General features: G+C 39.2%; 1 protein-coding gene across 5 annotated transcripts in view; it reads right to left on the bottom strand.

Moving 5' to 3' along the window:
* Positions 1–1,592: 1,592 nt before the first annotated feature.
* Positions 1,593–17,598, bottom strand: part of ZNF800 (zinc finger protein 800) — a 46,947-nt gene continuing 30,941 nt past the window's right edge. For all 5 annotated transcript variants that reach the window (XM_045576518.1, XM_045576530.1, XM_036426001.2 and 2 more), the window contains one exon: positions 1,593–2,552. In XM_045576518.1, the coding sequence (XP_045432474.1) occupies positions 2,372–2,552 (181 nt within the window). In that variant the 3' untranslated portion in view covers positions 1,593–2,371. The remainder of the gene's footprint in view (positions 2,553–17,598) is intronic.

Below are 17,598 nucleotides of genomic sequence, written 5' to 3' on the forward strand. Positions count from 1 at the left end.
CAGCAATTGGTTGGATATATATATAAAAGGCTAATATGCAAAGTGACCCCTCGGGAGTTTGACCAGGAGACCGGGAGTTTGATCACTTGCTATGACGTGTGCTGACCACCATGGGGTGGCGCAGAATAAAGGAAGGCCCCAGCCAGCAGGCGGAAGGCCCCAATTGGCTCTAATCACTGGCCAGGCTTAGGGACCCTACCCATGCACAAATTTTGTGCACTGGGCCTCTAGTTTATTATAATAGGGAGAAATGAGGAAAATAAGTTTGGGGTGAGAATGAGGAATTAGATTTTGGACATGTTAAGTTTGAAAGATCTGTATTATCCAAAGAAGATATTGAGCAAGCAATTAGACATTTGAGTCTAGAACTTATGGAAAAGGTCAAAGTGGGAAACATACATTTAAAACTCAGCACTGAAATCCCTGGAAATTGATATGATCACTCTGGAAAAGAACATGGAAAGAAAAGAAGAGCCCAAATGGACATCAGAAACCTCACCAGGGGACAGACTCTCAACGCAGGAGCTGCCCCTTGGTGGTCAGTGCACTCCCACAGGGGGAGCGGTGCTCAAGGCTGGTGAGCACAGTGGCAGTGGCAGGAGCCTCTCCCACCTCCATGGCAGTGCTAAGGATGTCCAACTGCAGGCTTAGGCTGACCACCCCCCTCACCCATGAAACCCCCCCTCCACCCCCGTGCATGAATTTCATGCACCAGGCCTCTAGCATAAGGATAATTCCATCAAGAAATTTGTTTCTGAAGGACAGCTGAGAAAATGGCTCATGATGGAAAAGATGTGCACAAGGGAAGGTTTGGTTAAGATGGAAGTCACTGGAGCATCTCTGCACTCTGATAAGGATTCATTAGACTGAGATTGATGGTGCAGAAGAGAGAGAAATGGGATAAGTTCTCAAAAACACAAGAGGGGATAGGATCCAGAGCTCAAGAGGAGGAGATGGCCTTTGAAGCCTTCTCCCTAGTCACAGGAAGAAGATGGTTACCGAGGTAGGTGGGTTGGAGGCGGGGGTCTTGTGGTGAAAAGATGCGGAAGTGTGTAATATCTTCTGTTTTCTAGGGGAAATTGGAGTAAACTGGGAGGAGAGAGGTTGTCAGAAATTTTTTAGATTAAGAGGTGTAAATAGTAGTTTTAGAGGAAACTGACACTGGCACCCATCTGAGGTTTGAGATAATCAATGGAAAGTAATACTGGCTGGCGGCACTGTGTGTTTTTTTTGTTTGTTTGTTTGTTTTTAAGAAAATGTTCGATTGTCCCAGTCAGGTGTGTGGAAGGCAAATAGGATGGTTCACACAGAGTTGGGATTTTACAGAAAGGGACATTGGAAGAAACTCAGGTTCAAGACTGCTGAGACTATTGCAGTTCAAGGAGGAGGATTATGGTGATGGACCGTGGGATCTAGGCTAGAAAGGAAAGGAGGGAAGCCAAGAAGGGGCTTCTAAGTAGTGGGAAAAATGAAGTCAATGAATTAGCTGTGGACAAAGGATCCGGAAGGGTAGGACAATGGTGATCAGGGTGGAATGTCTGATAATGTGTCAGCTCAGGGCCTCCCAGAAACAGACACCAAGGCAGGGTTCCACTTGCAGGAGTTTTATTGAGGTAACATCAGTGAAGGATGAAGGGCAGGAATCAGAAGCAGGGGGTGGGGGCCTTCATACCACAATGCAAGTCGGACACCTAGGAAAGGAGACAGGGTTGGGTAGCAGAGCTGAGCCTCCCACAGCAATTCTAAAGAGTTCGGGCTGGGCTGCTGAGGGCTTTGGAGGAGTCAGGCCTCTCACTGAGGGGCCCTGCTGAAGGACTGGGAACCGGCTGGGCAGCACCTCAGCCATCCAGACGCGCGGGGATTCCGGAGGGCGGTAGAGGGTGCAGGAGGCACCAGGGCTGACTGGAAGAAGGAAGCAGCCACTGGAGATGAAGTTACCAGGAAGGGGCTGGGTGCGGGAATTCAAGGCCAACCCCAGCAATGCATCCCACAGCTGCAGACGGTGCATCGGGATGTGCACGGTGTGCAACCCATCTTCTGGCCCAGGGAGGCTGGAGGCGGACACCTGGTCTTTGCAGAACCGATGAGAGGCCTAGCTGGGCGGCTGATAAATTACGTGGAGGAGGGGAGGGGTTGGCATCGTCCAGGGGCAGGGATCTCAAAGCCAGGGCGGGCAGGCAGGGTGAGCAGGTCATGCTCCGCGAGCAGCACCGGCGGCGAGGCCGTCCTCCCCAGCCGCCCTAAGGCACGGAGCCGGGGGCCGCGGCCCCGCTCCGGGTGAGCCGGTCCTCGGGGCTGCCTCCCGGGCTCGCCGGGGAGGAGGAGGGGGAGGGTCCGGAGGCGGCGCCGCAGGTGTGGGGTCGGAGCGCGCTCACGGCGGCGCGGGCTGGCGGCGGCCGCGGGCAGCGAGCTGGCGCTCCCGGGCGGCGCCCCCGCGGAGCTTGGCGCGGCAGCTGGCGGCGGCCTGGCGCGTGGTGACGGCGGCCGGCGGGCAGCGGCTCCCCGGGGCGGCGGGGCGCGGGGCGGCGCTGCGGGGCGACGGCTTCCCGAGGCTTCGGCCGGGCGGGCGGCAGGGTCCCCAGGGAGAGAGACAAAGACACGCCGGTTAGAAACGGGCATCGCCGGCGCCTCCCGCCCCCGGGGCCACGGCCCCGGCTCCGCGCGCGCGCGCGCGCGCCGCGTGCGCCCAGCAGGTGCCTGGCGGCGGCGTGGGCACAGGGCACCTGTGCCACCGGGGGGACCGCGGACAGCCCGGCGCAGCCTCTGGGAACTGGCACCAGCGCCCTTCAACTTGTTAGTGCCCTTTGACCCAGAAATCCTAATTTCAGAATTTCCCCTTAAATCACAGTGATGAATACATTCACAGTTTTCCTACAGGGTATTCAGGGCAGTGTCTATACTGATGAAAAATAACACCCAATCATATGGGAAAGTGAACTGCAAGGAATAAAAAATCAGCTCCATCCCCATTTGTGGTGTATCTATGCTCGTGTGTCCATGTATACATACACAACACACGGCACCTGTAAAAAATAGTGGAAAAATTCCAAGATGTTAACTGCTTATCTCTGGGGATGAGGCCGCAGGTAACCTTTATTTCCCAAATTGTAAACAAGAAGCATATTTTGTTTTTGTAATAAAACTACAGGCTTATACTGTACCTCAACTCTAACTACAAAATGAAAAATATGATGAAAATAACAGATTTTTAAAAGTATAATTCAATAAAAGGTTTTTTACTCTATTCTTATATACTCATTTTTTTCTCCCAATTCAAGTTTATTAAAATAATTATTTCATGTTGTGTAGCAAAGTGGTGGATATCTAAAGATTTTAAGGATTAATGAATGGCCTACTGAACTAATTTATCTCCTCAAAGGTTCTAAGTAATCACAATATTACAGAGCAGTTTATCCCTTAACCATTACGTTTATCAAAACTGTCTTTTTTTGAAGTTTTACCCCATTTTACTCTATTAAACATTTGTACTTTGGGAAAAGGAGAGGGAATGCTTTCTGGGCTTCTAACACACTTAATTTGATAGTTATCTTCACAGACCTGGGAACACAAAGTTTGCAAAAACAGAAAAAAAAGTATATATATTTTAGAACAAATATTTTAGATAATACCAATGTTTTGCCAATGTATTCAATACTTTTTCTCTTTTATTTGAACTTGTAGGAGCGAAACTAAAATATTACAATGAACTAGAGACTGAACTTAACATCTTGGTCTTCCAATCATAACAGATTAAAAATTTGGGGCAGGGAATCTGTTTAACCCTTATTCCAGGAAAATACACAGGATGAAAATAAAAGTACACTAATATGGCCCAGGGACAGGGTTCCAGGGATGTTATTGAATTGACAGAAGATCCATCATAAGTTCCAGTGATATTTCACGCCAAAGTGACCTCAGAGTTGTCAGGATGATTTAACTTAATAATGAACAAATCTGAACTCAGATGTTGATTGGAATGACTTAAACCACACCATCCTGCAAGTTTCCTTCCCTCTGAAGGTACTGGATAAAAATTAACATGTGTACAGGCATACCTTTAGTAGAGAAAGAGAGAGAGGGGGGGGGGGAGGGAGGAGAGAGGAGAGAGAGAAATTATAAAATTTATGAAGATAAACCCTAAGAAGCCAACTACTCCTGAACAAAAAGAATTCCTGGTTTTTTTTTAAACATTTTCTCCCCTCAAACCTTATCACCAAATGATAACAGGTTTGAAACAGAAGAGTATTTATTTGAAGGACTATCGCCCAACTTTCTACCCATAGAGCATGCTCTATTGATTTTTTACAGAGAGGAAGAGAGGGATAGAGAGCCAGAAACATCGATGAGAGAGAATCATCAGTCAGCTGCCTCTTGCACACCCCCTACTGGGGATGTGCCCATAACCAAGGTACATGCCCTTGACCAGAATCGAACCTGGGACCTTTCAGTCCGCAGGCTGCCGCTCTATCCGGTTTCGGCAATAGAGCGATGTTTTTGATATTTTGAGTGCCTATTGTCTCAGGCATTTAAACACACACAAACATGAGCTCAATCTAGAAAATTACCTTCAGATTATCAGAATAACTCAGACACAGGAATCCCTGAATCCCTAAACCATCCCACGCGAGGCCTGCCAAAGCTTTCCTTTCCACCATATTCTTCAGCTGAGCTAATTTCCTGTCATTCCTTTGCTCAAATTCATCCCGAGCACAGAAATGCACACACAATGTACTTTATTTTACTGCACTGGAAACTGACTTCCTGAACGTAAGAAATAAATAAAAACATAATTTACAAAGGATTCTGCCTACCTCATATTATTATTTTTCATTGGGGGGGGGGGGGGGGAGAGAAAGGTGACTTCCTGGAAAAAAAAATTAAAAAATAATTCTAACTACTCAGTAGTAAATTCCAGTGAATTTTGGCCCACTGAGTTGTAATTGTGACGTGGTCTTTGAAGACAGCAACACATACATCATTTCTGATAACAAAGTGCAACATTTTCCCGTGGCAACAAGTGTTGAAATCCTTGACTCAAAGGTACGTAGAACGAACGCAGAATTCCTTAGCACGCTTTGTCAGGTTACGGTAGCCTCTACACCCAAACACTACATCCCTCCGAGACTCTCAAGTTAAAGTCACACTATTTCCTCTGCCTTCAAGTTCAATTAAGACTTCTGGAAAGGCAGCAGCTTTCTGTCTGGGAGAGAAAAGCATCATACTCTGTTCCTATTTCTCCTGGAAAGGCGGTGACAGCTGCTGATATGGGAAATAAAGACACCAAGACGAGTGGCTGTCCTTTCCTCAGCAAAGCAGGAATGCCATGATGTGTGCTTATCACCAGGGGTACATCTGCCCCCAAAGTGCCAGCATTTTTTTTTCTTCCATTTGAATATTTAAGAGAGACAGACAAGAGAATTTTAAAGATGTTGACACTCTTTCCCATTTCCAAAAAAAATATGGAATTCCTAAAATGGAATTCTTTGATGACACCAGAGAGCACATGAAAATATGAAGCTTGGTGCACTGAGAAGCATCAAATACCAGTTTCATCCAGTCATGTGCTGAACAAAAATGTTTTTCCAAGTCTGAAGCGAAATGACTTGATAGATAGATGCTCTGCTTCAATTCTCTTTCAAGGACTGTATTTAAGAACCTTTGCACCAAATTATTTGACTCTCCAATCTCCCAACATACGCTATTATTTCCCACCTGATCCTTTGTTCTTGGCATTTCACCCATCTAAGAAAAAATGTCTTTTCCCTCCTCTCATCTATCAAATGATGGCCATCACTCAGACCCAGACCAAAGCTATTCTGATCAGCTTTCCCTGAATACTGCAGTGTGAAATGATTTACCCATTTTCTGAACTTCCACAATGTTTGCTAGGACAGTTCTCAGAGTGTGGTTCCGAGAATACCAGCTTCAAAACTGCACTAAAATCTACATTTTTTAAAAAATATATATTTTATTGATTTTGTACAGAGAGGAAGAGAGTTAGAAACAACGATGAAAGAGAGTCATTGATCAGCTGCCTCTTGCACACCCCCTAATGGGGATATGCCCGCAACCAAGGTACATGCCTTTGACCGGAATCGAACCCGGGACCCTTCAGTCCCCACGCCGACGCTCTATCCATTGAGCCAAACCGGTCTCGGCTAAAATCTGCATTTTTACAAAGACCAGAAGCAGCTCTGGCAATTTTCCCACTGTTGTCAGAAATCTACTTTGCCACTCTTAGAAGAATAAGTAAATCCCACAGCATGGCGAGGGGAAGGCTAACAAGGCTTACTGTTGCTGGAGTGATCCACTGGCTCATCTCAATGATTCCTTTCTGTTCTCGGTTTCACACAAAAAGGTTTGATTTGTCAATGTGTACTTGTCAGATCTGTAATGCCATTGTTGACTGCTGCATTCGCCATCACCAAACGTCCACCCCTGTTTTTCAACCATTGCCTCCCAGTTCCATGGCCGTCCCCTGTTCTGAGGCTTCAGATGCTGCTAACACTTTCTAAACTTTATGCTCCACAAGAAAGGATGCAAGCAGAGGCTGACATGGAGGTAAGCATGATTAGATGGAAAGGCTTACAACTGACACCACTTACTCAAAAAAGATATAAAGATATATTTTCCCCCCTACGGCGGAGCAGTAACTTGAAGGTCATCTCTTCCACTAAATTCATATAACAGGGTAGGACTATAGAGCATAGAGTATTTTGAAAAAAATCAAAATGTCAAAAACAAAACAGGAGCAAAATCATGAAGAGTCAAAACTGATGGCCCTAATTAGCTTATGGATTCAATATTAAGAATAAATGACATTAAGGAGCTAAAAAGTATTAAAGGATAAAAATGTAAAAGATGAGATAGGTCAATCATCTATAGAAATGGCATAAAAGATTGTCTTTGACATTACAAGTATCAAGATGACTTGAATTCAACACCAGTTACACTTATTAGTATTAGTTATCATTTATTTACTAACATGCCAGGCATTAGGCTGTTTTACTACATTAGAACAACTTTAATAAACTCTAATGGGAAAATGTACTAAAGGAGATAGTCTATAGTAACTCTGTAAGAAATGAAACCAAAAAAGTCAAAACTGGCCATGTGTCTGCACCCTGATCTAGTAGAAAGGATGCTCTAAAAATTGAAAAATATCTGCTCTGAGTGGCAAGTACAGATGGGACAAAAGTAGGTTTAGAGTTGTGGGTACACAAAACTGAGCTTATCCTTATATTATTTACTATATTATATTCTATACTAACAACTGTAAACCTACTTTTGCCCCACCCTGTATATTCCTATGGGAAAGATGAATGTATCCCCCTACCAGAGCTTGTTGATATTGATCAGAGAGCTGACTCAATGCTTATCAAGCAACCTTATGATTGTAGCTTAGTTTTCCATGTAGCTTTGCCCACGAAGAAGATACATTGAACCATAAATATGAGAAGTGGGTGTGCCTGATACTTCTCATTGCAAATTTTAAAAACTAGCATTGTGGTCTTTATATACCAGTGTCTATTGAGGCTAGTTAAGAGTCAATCACCTTGCCAGGGGAACCAGTAATCAGGGCCAGCCTTAGAAAGCAGTGGCCATGCCAAAGCTACCTGTGAGCCTGGCAGGGAAGCTAGCCTGCCCTCTGTCTTCCTGCTCACCATCGTCAAACTACATAGCTATGTGATTTCAAATACGCATACCCACTCACACGCACATACGCACAGGCACAAAAGAACCATTTAATTAGAAATGGAAATGATGGGGAAGGGAGGAACAAAACATAGTGTTCAGAGAAGTTGAATATCTTTTTTAATGGCACAAATAAGTATTTGTTTCACTTATCAAAAGGATTAGTCACCTAAACAAAAAGTTCAAAAATTTGGACATATTACTAAAGAATGAATATCAAGACATTTCCCATGTCCACAAATATACACAATATGCAGTTACTTAGGGTGCTTTGTTTTGTTTTATCCTGTTTGGAGTGTTTTGCTTGTCATTGTTTGTTTTCTGATAATATCTCCATAGGAGAGAGGCCTGTAGTACAGCCAGGTCCTAGCATGACTTAACACAATTCTTGACAAGATTTTTAAGTCACAATCTTACACCAAGAATTCTATAGTCAGAATACAGTAAGAGCCAATAGGACCTCATGTCAAGAGCTGAGGATCACACACACAAAAGCTGCACTAATGCTACAAATCTCAAGGATACAATCTTACTTGTTCTACTACTAAATTTTAGCTATTGTGACAATATTATTAATAAATACTTAATCTGATTACCTTTTTCCAATCAGTAATGGAGTTATAAATTGTACTATTTTTCAAAGAGAAATACTCAGTAAATCATATATTGAGTACTACCATCTCTAGGGAGAATGCTGATTACTGAATAATTAAATTATTTAGCCCAAATATAAACTCTTAATCTCTATGAATCCTTTCATGGACATTTGGCATGGGACACTTAAAAAAATAATTTGTCATTTGTTATACAGTTTGATGCAAGAGTGCTAAAGTCAAGGAGTTCTAATAGGTATCAATAACTTTGAAAAATAAAGCAACTGCACTGATAGGTAAGTTGGCCAAAATGATCAAAATTAAGGATATATTTTATACAGATTATTAATCTTACCAAGAACTTTAAAAGATAGTTAAAAACTGTTTCAATTAACAAATAAAAATTTATTTCTGTGACTTTTTTATATGAAGGTGAAGATTTTAAAATTTAGAAAATAAACATTTGTGGTTTGATATTTATAAAATCATTGCTTTTCACTGGCACTGGGATATTAAACTGTTTTGCACATACCACTCAGGTACTTACACAAGTCTAAAGGCAAATTACTCCCCTAAAAACTTCACCTGCCATTTCTTTATCAAATGGAATAGAAAATATCCCAATCAGCTATTTTTGGTAACCAGCAGTAATTATTATAGATAGTTCATTTTATGATTTCTTTAACTTCAACCTTTATCACAGAATCAGTGACCATGATCTCTTTCTGAAAAACATTATATTGCACATGTGGTACTCAATTTGATATGCTGGAAACAAAGAACAATTTAACACTTTGTTTATTTCCACTGGCAAAAACTGGACTTCTGAATGATAGGCAATATAGTAAAAAATGGAAAAAGTTCATGGACCAAGGAATAAAAATACCTGATTTCTACAATTTTCAGACATATTGTTAAAACAAGATAGGAAAGGAGGTACAGAAAAGTGTGTACAATATGCCAGTATTTGCATGACAAGGAATGACATTTATATGAGTACATATACATAAAATAGCTCTTGAAAGCCCAAGAAACTGGTAAGTTCTCCACCCAGGGGAAGAGAAAGAGAGAACAGAGAGATGGGGTAGGATGAAGACTTACCTTTCACAGTACACCTTTTTGTACTGTTTATTTTTTTTACATGTACATGTTATCACCTACTAAAATAATCTTTAAGAGATAGGTGGCCTCTATTCCTGACTTCTTCATTAACTATGTGTGACCTTGTGCAACCACTTACGTCAATTTCCTGTTTTAAAATGAGATTATACTAAATCTCTAGAGGCCTATCTACAATTCAACAGAATTATGGCTCAGAAGAAGGTATATTCAAAATGCCAGGTGGCTAAATAAAATAAGCCTTACTTTGCAGTGTCATACATAATATGATATAATTATTTACATTTCTGTCTGCTCTGTTCCCATCAGGCTATAAAAGCAACATAGTAAGCAAGAGAGTATGGGAAGAGAATTCATGTTTATGAAATTGAGTTTTTCTTCTTCTGTTTTTTTTCTGTGCCAAAGTAAAAGTCTGGTTAATCCTCCTTTTTTATATATCTAAACTATTGCTTCTAAGATATACAGACTGTCAAAACATAGTTTGACAAATGAATAAATATTATTAAAAGCAATTATAAAGAGGTAAGAATTTCTGTGGTAGAGTTTAAAAAAGGATCCTGAGTAGAAAAAAAAGCTAAAAAAAGAAAAAGAGGTCTCCCCTGTATTCCCATAAAATTAGCCCAAGAATCTCCAAAAATCATCCATAATCTTCATCAACACAAGATATTAACAGAATCACAGTAATCAAAAGTTGAGCAAGATAGACCAATAAAAGTAGGACATGAAGAGGACACTGAAAAAAGAATGACTCTTCAATAACAGAGAATAGGGACAGACAGGCCTGGGACCCCTCATTCGTAACTCTATGCTAGAGTAAAACTGTCAGTTTTGGGTCTCAAAAGGTTTTGAGTCTAAAAACGAAGACACTGACAAAACGGCTCAGTGGATAGAGCGTCGGCCTGTGGACTGAAAGGTCTTGGGTTCGATTCCGGTCAAGGGCATGTACCTTGGTTGTGGGCACATCCCCAGTGGAGGGGTGTGCGGGAGGAAGCTGATCGATGTTTCTAACTCTCTGTCCCTCTCCCTTCCTCTCTGTAAAAAAATCAATATATTCTTTAAAATAAAAATGGAGACACTGTGATTACACAATAATGCAATAACAAAAAATGAAAGTGGAAAATAAATGGTGTTATAAGTTTATCAGAGGAAGAGGTCAGCATGGTTTGGAGCAAACAAGTACAGATTCATAGAAAAAAACCCAGAACTTTAAAATCTCTGTGATAAGCAAAATGATAATGATAGCATGGACAAAGTCAGCAAGGGAGTCAATTCTGATAGCAGGATGATCAATTTAGCTATACTTTGGTTTTAAATAGTAACTTGGCAAAAATGTTGGAAGTATTTTTTAAATACTGAGTTGCCAAATGTTCTTCATAGAATATTACTAAAAAGGAGTGCTGATGTGCTAGTAATATATCAAAAGTGATTAAACAGGCTAAAATACAAGATCAATATGCATCTAGATGTAACTTTTAATTCAAGAGGTGCCAGTTTTACTTTTCCATTGGTTAAGTCTGGGAATTGGGTCTGGTTAATGAAATAGAGTCCTATGGATTGCATTGAACAAAAAAAAACAAGTCAAATCAGAACAAAGAAAACTATCCTCTCTCTCTCAGTGATCTAGCGATCTTGTATGTAATATAAGGTATTCATTATCTTATAAAAATTGTTTGTGTATGTGTTTAATTATAACACTGATAAATCTTGGAAAAAATTCCTAAACAAAATTGACCTGTAAAATGTTGACATTGGATGAGAAAGAATATTAACAAACATAAAGGAAGTTATTAAACAAATGAAGTCCTCAATGTGAAAAGAATATATTCTAAAAGTAGTCCACTGTTTATGTTACAATCCTTGAAAAGCCTAAATATACATATAACCTTTATTCAATAATTCCTTAGTGATTTACTGAGGTAAAAATGGGTACAAAGAGGCTTGCCAGAAAAAAAAAAATCAAATAAATGTTTAAAAACAAATTATTTTAAAAGAAAGATTTGAAACAGGTATCAGTTAAAAGTTTTATGACTTAAAATGACTCTGTGCTATAGCAATGCCCCTTGTGCTATTTTGACATGGATATGAGGTTTATGCTAATGCCTACTATTAATCTAAAGTTCAAAAAAAATCAAGAAAAGAAAACCATTTTCAAAGCAAAACAGAAAACTTTAAAGGTTTTTCCTTATTTTACTATAGATTATAAGATTATAATAAAATGTTGTTTTATTATTGCTATCTTCTTGTAGTTCAAATCTGTCAGCATTTCTTTTTAAAAAAATATATTTTATCAATGTTTTACAGAGAGGAAGAGAGAATAATAGAAAGTTAGAAACATCAATGAGAGAAAAACATCGATCAGCTGCCCCTCGCACACTCTCTACTGGGGATGTGCCCTCAACCAAGGTACATGCCTTTGACCAAAATTGAACCCGGGACCTTTGAGTCTGCAGGCTGATGCTCTATCCCCTGAGCCAAACCAGTCAGGGCTGTGAGCACTTCTATTATTGACTTCAGTTTTCAAGGGTCATAACTTACCCATATAATTTACTCTATAGAAATTTGACAGTCTCCTTGGATTAGCTTCCTTTTAAAGGCATTATTTTAAGTTAAAGTTGGATAGCTCAAATGGGATACAGACCTATGCTTTCAATATTAAATTAATGGTGTGTATCCTGAACAGGGCTGACTTCTTAAAAGTCATTTTGCATACCCTCGTAAGTATCCCTGGCCCCGGGCAGGGTAAATAGGCTGCTCATTTCAGTTTCATAGCTGACAAAAATCTCCATTGAACTCTGGTGGTTATCTAGATGGCAAAACCTAGTTTTATTGTTAGGTTCTCCCTTCAAAAAGGAGGTGACAGAAAGCAATTTCATTTCTGAGAATTTAGCCAAAGAAACACGAACCACTAATTCAAAAATATATATGCACCCCTATCTTCACTGCAGCATTATTTATAATAGCCATAAAACAAGAAGGAAATTTTACCCTTTGCAACAGCATAGATAAACTTGGAGAGCATTATGCTAAGTGAAATAACCTGGTCAGAGAAAGACAAGTACCATATTATTTCACTCGTATGTGGAATCTAATGAACAAATAAGCAAAACAGAGATAGATTAATAGACAGAAAGCAGGTTGGCAGCTGTCAGTGGGGTTATAGGGGGATAAGCAGTGATGGAAGGATACTTGACCTGAGGTGGGTAACACGCAATACAGTACAGATGGTGTGTTGTAGAATTATGCATCTGCAACTGTATAATTTTGTTAACCAGTGTCACCCCATAAATTCAATAAAAAGAAGGGAAAAAAAAGAAATTGGGAGGATCACAGTAACATGTATGACAATGCAGAACCTAGTTTTAAATATGCAATGGTCCAAAAAGTGCAGCTTAACAAAGTAAAATTAATATATTTTAAGTCAAGTGTTCAATATTCAATAGCATATTGTTTTTCCTGTAGAATCTGGCAATGGATACTAAATTACTTAAATTTATCATATATAGTATGTCAGATTCTATTAATTTACCCAGATGGCTTTCTCCTACTTTTCAGAAATAGTTTCTGCCTTGGTCAGTGTCATAGAAATTAAGTAACAAAAAAATTCCTGAACAGATCAAAGTTACGGGATTCAACAAATCTTGTCAACCCAAGAATACTAATAGATTGTTTTATCTTTGAAAATTAGGTATTTCCTTTTTAAATAATATTTTAAAATAGGTCTTAGTCTTTTTAAAAGCCCTCTAAATACAACACATAGATTGGCCCACATTATTATAACTTAACTATCCAGTACTTCTTAGACTATTATCAAATATATGTTATATTATAGATTTTATACATGGTGGTGGGTGCAGAGGGTGGGAGGTAGGATGGGGAAAGAGACAGAGAAACCCAGTGCTAGCCAAACATCATTTTCCAAATAAAAAACTAAAATAGGAAGACACTGAACTAAATTACATAATAAGCTGCCACCACCACATGTACAATAATGACTCCTAAATCTCCAGCCCCGGTGAAATCTCTCTCCTGACCTCTAGTCTGTATATCCTACTCCTCCTAAGCATCTCCAAGTAGATGTCCCACAAACACCTCACCATCAACACACCCAACCTTTAATTCAATATTTCCCCCTAGAAATTTAGAAATCTTGAGAAGTCTTCCCTCAGTGTCAGGGAAAGCTTTTCATAATTAACATTCCACTGCTGTGTATCCTTATAATGTTATCTTTTCCACCAAACTTGAGAGGAGGAACTGCATGTCTTACCTCTGTAACCCTAGCTCCTAATTCTGCCCTGTACAAACTAGAAGCTCAACATGTCTAATGAATGGATGAAGCAAGTCAGCCTAAAACAGTGAAATCTGAAAAATACTCATGAGATTCTTAGAGTTTTGACACTTGAGCAGGCTCAAGGCAGAGGGAAGGGGGGATTAATTTGCTTATTATTGTAAATCTGTCCCTAGATAATATTTTTAACAACTTATTTCATCTTCTAGCAATAAAAGTTTGTTAAAATGAAATCTTCAATCCTTAAAAGGCAAATAAATTCCTCATTTCAAACACAACTTGTCCTACAAGTAATAAACACTTCAATTAGCATACTGTGTAGTACAAAGGCTTGCATCACTCAAGAGACTAAAAAGGAATCTGGGTTAGCACAGCCTAGCTAATACCTGTTTGGCAGCATGTCTATGGCACCACCTATGCATCAATATAACAGGTAAACAAAGCTAGCTGCCACCACCAAGGCTCCCAAATCAGCTGGTGACATCAACATTAGCATGTGGGATAATTATAGTGTGGGGTAATATAGTTTTTGACACCCATCCTCATGGAAATAAATGCAAAACGCAGAAGGGAGAAGCTGATTTCAGAATATTAAATTAGAATACTAATACTAAATTAGAATACTAATTTCAGAATAGCTGGAACATAAACCAAGGACTCTGAGAATATAGAAGATTCCAGGACCCTGCAACTTCTCTGCCTTTGTTATCTCCTGCTAGCCTATACTGATAAGCTATCCATTCATTCAGCATTTTTTTTTTTAAACATTACTATGCCCCAAGCATTTGTGGTACACACAGGGTCTACATAACTCTCCCTAGTCTTTTTTTTTCCTTTCACTCCTCCCAGTCTCTTACATATCTCTCTCCAGTGGGAAGAGGCATTGAACAAAACAATGTCTTAAGATATAAGGATAATTACAAACTATGTTGGATGACAATAAAGGAACATAAAAACAGAACTACAAGGGAGACATAGTTTAAATTGTCTTTCTTTAGGAGACCTGAGAATGAGTAAGTTAGTCAAGTGATGAACAAAAGTGATGCACATAGCGTAGCAAATACCCTGGCTGGTTTGGTTCAGTGGATAGAGTGTCAGCCTGGGAATTGAAGGGTCCTGGGTTCAATTCCAGTCAAAGGCACGTTAAAAAAAAAAAAAAAAAAAAAAAAAAAAAAAAGACTATTAGAGTAACGAATAGATCTGTGTTTTAGGAAGATAGTTCTGACAGCAGCTTGGAAGACAGATTAGAAAGAGGGTCAGTAAAGAGATTATTGCAATGGTGTAGGAAAGAGATAAGAGTCCAAACTAAACTACTAAAAGGGAGGAGCCAAATGTAAAAAACATTCAAAGGTAAAAGGGACAGGCATGGGTCACTGATCAGGTAAAAGAGTATGAGAGAGAAAGAGAGAAAAAAGTCCAAGTATTTCCTAGGATTCTAATTAGCCTAGATAAGTAAGAGGGTAGAAATGTGAATAAGTAAGACAGGAAACAACCATAAAGGGAAGATAAGTTGTTCTATTGAGTTTCTGTTGCATTTAAGATACTGGAGAAATATCCATGTGGAGTTGTCTGACATGCAACTTTAAAAACAAGTGGTCTTTTTTTTTTTTTTTAATAAGGTCTTAGAATCAGAAGAATAGGTGAGTTAGAAGAATAAGTCTGGGGTGTCTTCACAGAAGTGGTAAGTGATGTTCTGGGAGTGGATGAATCACTGAGAGAGTATAAAATAAGAAAGGGACTAAGAAAATTTTGATCCATATTTAAAAACTTATTAACAAAATAAAAGCCAGTGGCAAGAGAGGAAGAATCAGAGTTCACAGGAGCATGAGTTCAATAAATATTTATCAACATCCACTACATTCCAGATATGATGCTAGATACTAGGTATGTAAGTAAATGACAGGAGCTTAAGATGCTTATAGCCTAGAGGAGGGACACAAATAGATCATTTCAATATTGCTATAGGTGAGGCACTCCAGAAACACACCAGGAGGAAACCAGCTGAACCCAGGTCAAGAAAAAGACGACAGTGTCTCATGTAAGGCTTTAAGATTGATTAAAATCAAACAAAGGAAGTTGGTAAGGGAAAACCAAATGAATCAAGGGAATATTCTCAGACTTATGGAATACTGAACAGGATAATGGGGGATGGAGAAACAAAACAAACCTGGAAGAAACCAAGAAACTAAAGTGATTTAAACTGCGGAGTGAGTTACTCTTTGAAGAAAATAAGAGACCAGAAGATGAGAAAAGTGAACAAGGGTTTTTTTTGTAGACAATTTACAGGTTGAGGGAAAAAAGTTACAGAAGAGAGATTGGAGGGAGCTGCCAAACTATGTAAGAATTTGGGAGGAGAGATGAATAAAGAGAACTTATATGAAGTTTGCTTAAGTTTTATGTAATTGTACCTTTCAACCACCTTAGAAGGTTTCTGTAAATAATAAAAAGGTTCATTCTTTTCCAAAGATTTTTGAGCTTGTCTGTTTTTTTGTTTTGTTTGTTTGGTGTGTGTTTTTTGGATGTAATACCATGCCGAGTCTGGCCCAAGATGACCTAGTTATAAGTGAGCATGAAAACTTGGGAAAGGTAAATTTGCAAACATTAATGGTCGTAGAAAGGTCCAACATGATGAAAAGTAAGCCATCAGACTGAGCATTTATGTGGTCAGCAATGCCCTTCACATGAACTTTCAATACAAATGTAAAGATAGAAAATAATTGCAGATGGCTCACAAGTGGATGGTATAAACATGGCCTACATTGTTCATTCATTCAACAAATATTTACTGAGTGCCTACTATGAACTGGGAACTATCCTAGGCCCGGGGGAATCAACATGATTAAGACACAGATCTCCTAAAAATATCTTTTAAATAATTATTTAAAAATCACTAAGTATATACCCATATAATTGATTATGGACTAGTTATCAGGGTATACAGTCAATACGGCACTCCCATGAGTTTGAATCTGTCACCAATATTTAGTAGCCATGAAGGCAGGTAATAGAAGCCATCAGTAACAGAAAAAAAGAGGAGCTTGCAGGTAGAGAAGTGATATATAGAATGTACACACACTTTGAACAATTATAAAGGCAGTGTTTATTAAAATACATTTTATTTTCAAAATTGAGGTATCAGTCCGGGAGGCATAGCTCCGTGGTTGTCAACCCATGAAGCGTGAGATCACAGTTAGATTCTGGTCAGGGCACATGCCTGAGTTTTGGGCTCGATCCCCAGTAGGGGGTGTGCAGGAGGCAGCCTAACAATGATTCTTATCATTAATGTTTCTATCTCCCTCTACTTTTCCCTTCCTCTCTCTGAAATCAATAAAAAGATATTAAAATTTTTTGAGCTATCAGCTGTTAAAGTATGTATATTTTTTGGGGGGATACCCTCTATATTTGATAATGAGGTACTGGGAAAAGAAGCTTAAAAGCAAAGGCATATTGTAGACTAATGATAAGCCTTAATAATGAGATAATTGATGTTAATGTTCCTGTCTTCTTTCTTTCCTTCAACATGCTCTTAGCACCTGTTTTATGCCAGGTATACTGCGAGGCACTGATGAGACAATGAGAAGACATAATTCTTGCTTGTAAACTCAGAATATGTTCATGTACCCATAGCCTAATGTTTATAAATTTTTTTTAAAAAAAGGGTGCCAAGTTTCACTACCTAAACTATATATTGTTCTATAAGACATTAATCAAAAAAAAGCAAAATCATATCAAAAGTTCAACAAATCCTTCAGTAATTAGTCAAAGGTGCTGCAAAAAAAAAAAAAATGGCAACATATTGAAGACCCATAAAATGTTTTAACTTAATAACTGTGTATATCTTGGCTTAATCACAGATGTTACATCTGACTTCATTAAACAGTTGGATTAATGCCAACAAAAGAGCAA

This window comes from Pipistrellus kuhlii, unplaced genomic scaffold, assembly GCF_014108245.1.
Source record: "Pipistrellus kuhlii isolate mPipKuh1 unplaced genomic scaffold, mPipKuh1.p scaffold_m20_p_10, whole genome shotgun sequence".
Taxonomy (NCBI): domain Eukaryota; kingdom Metazoa; phylum Chordata; class Mammalia; order Chiroptera; family Vespertilionidae; genus Pipistrellus; species Pipistrellus kuhlii.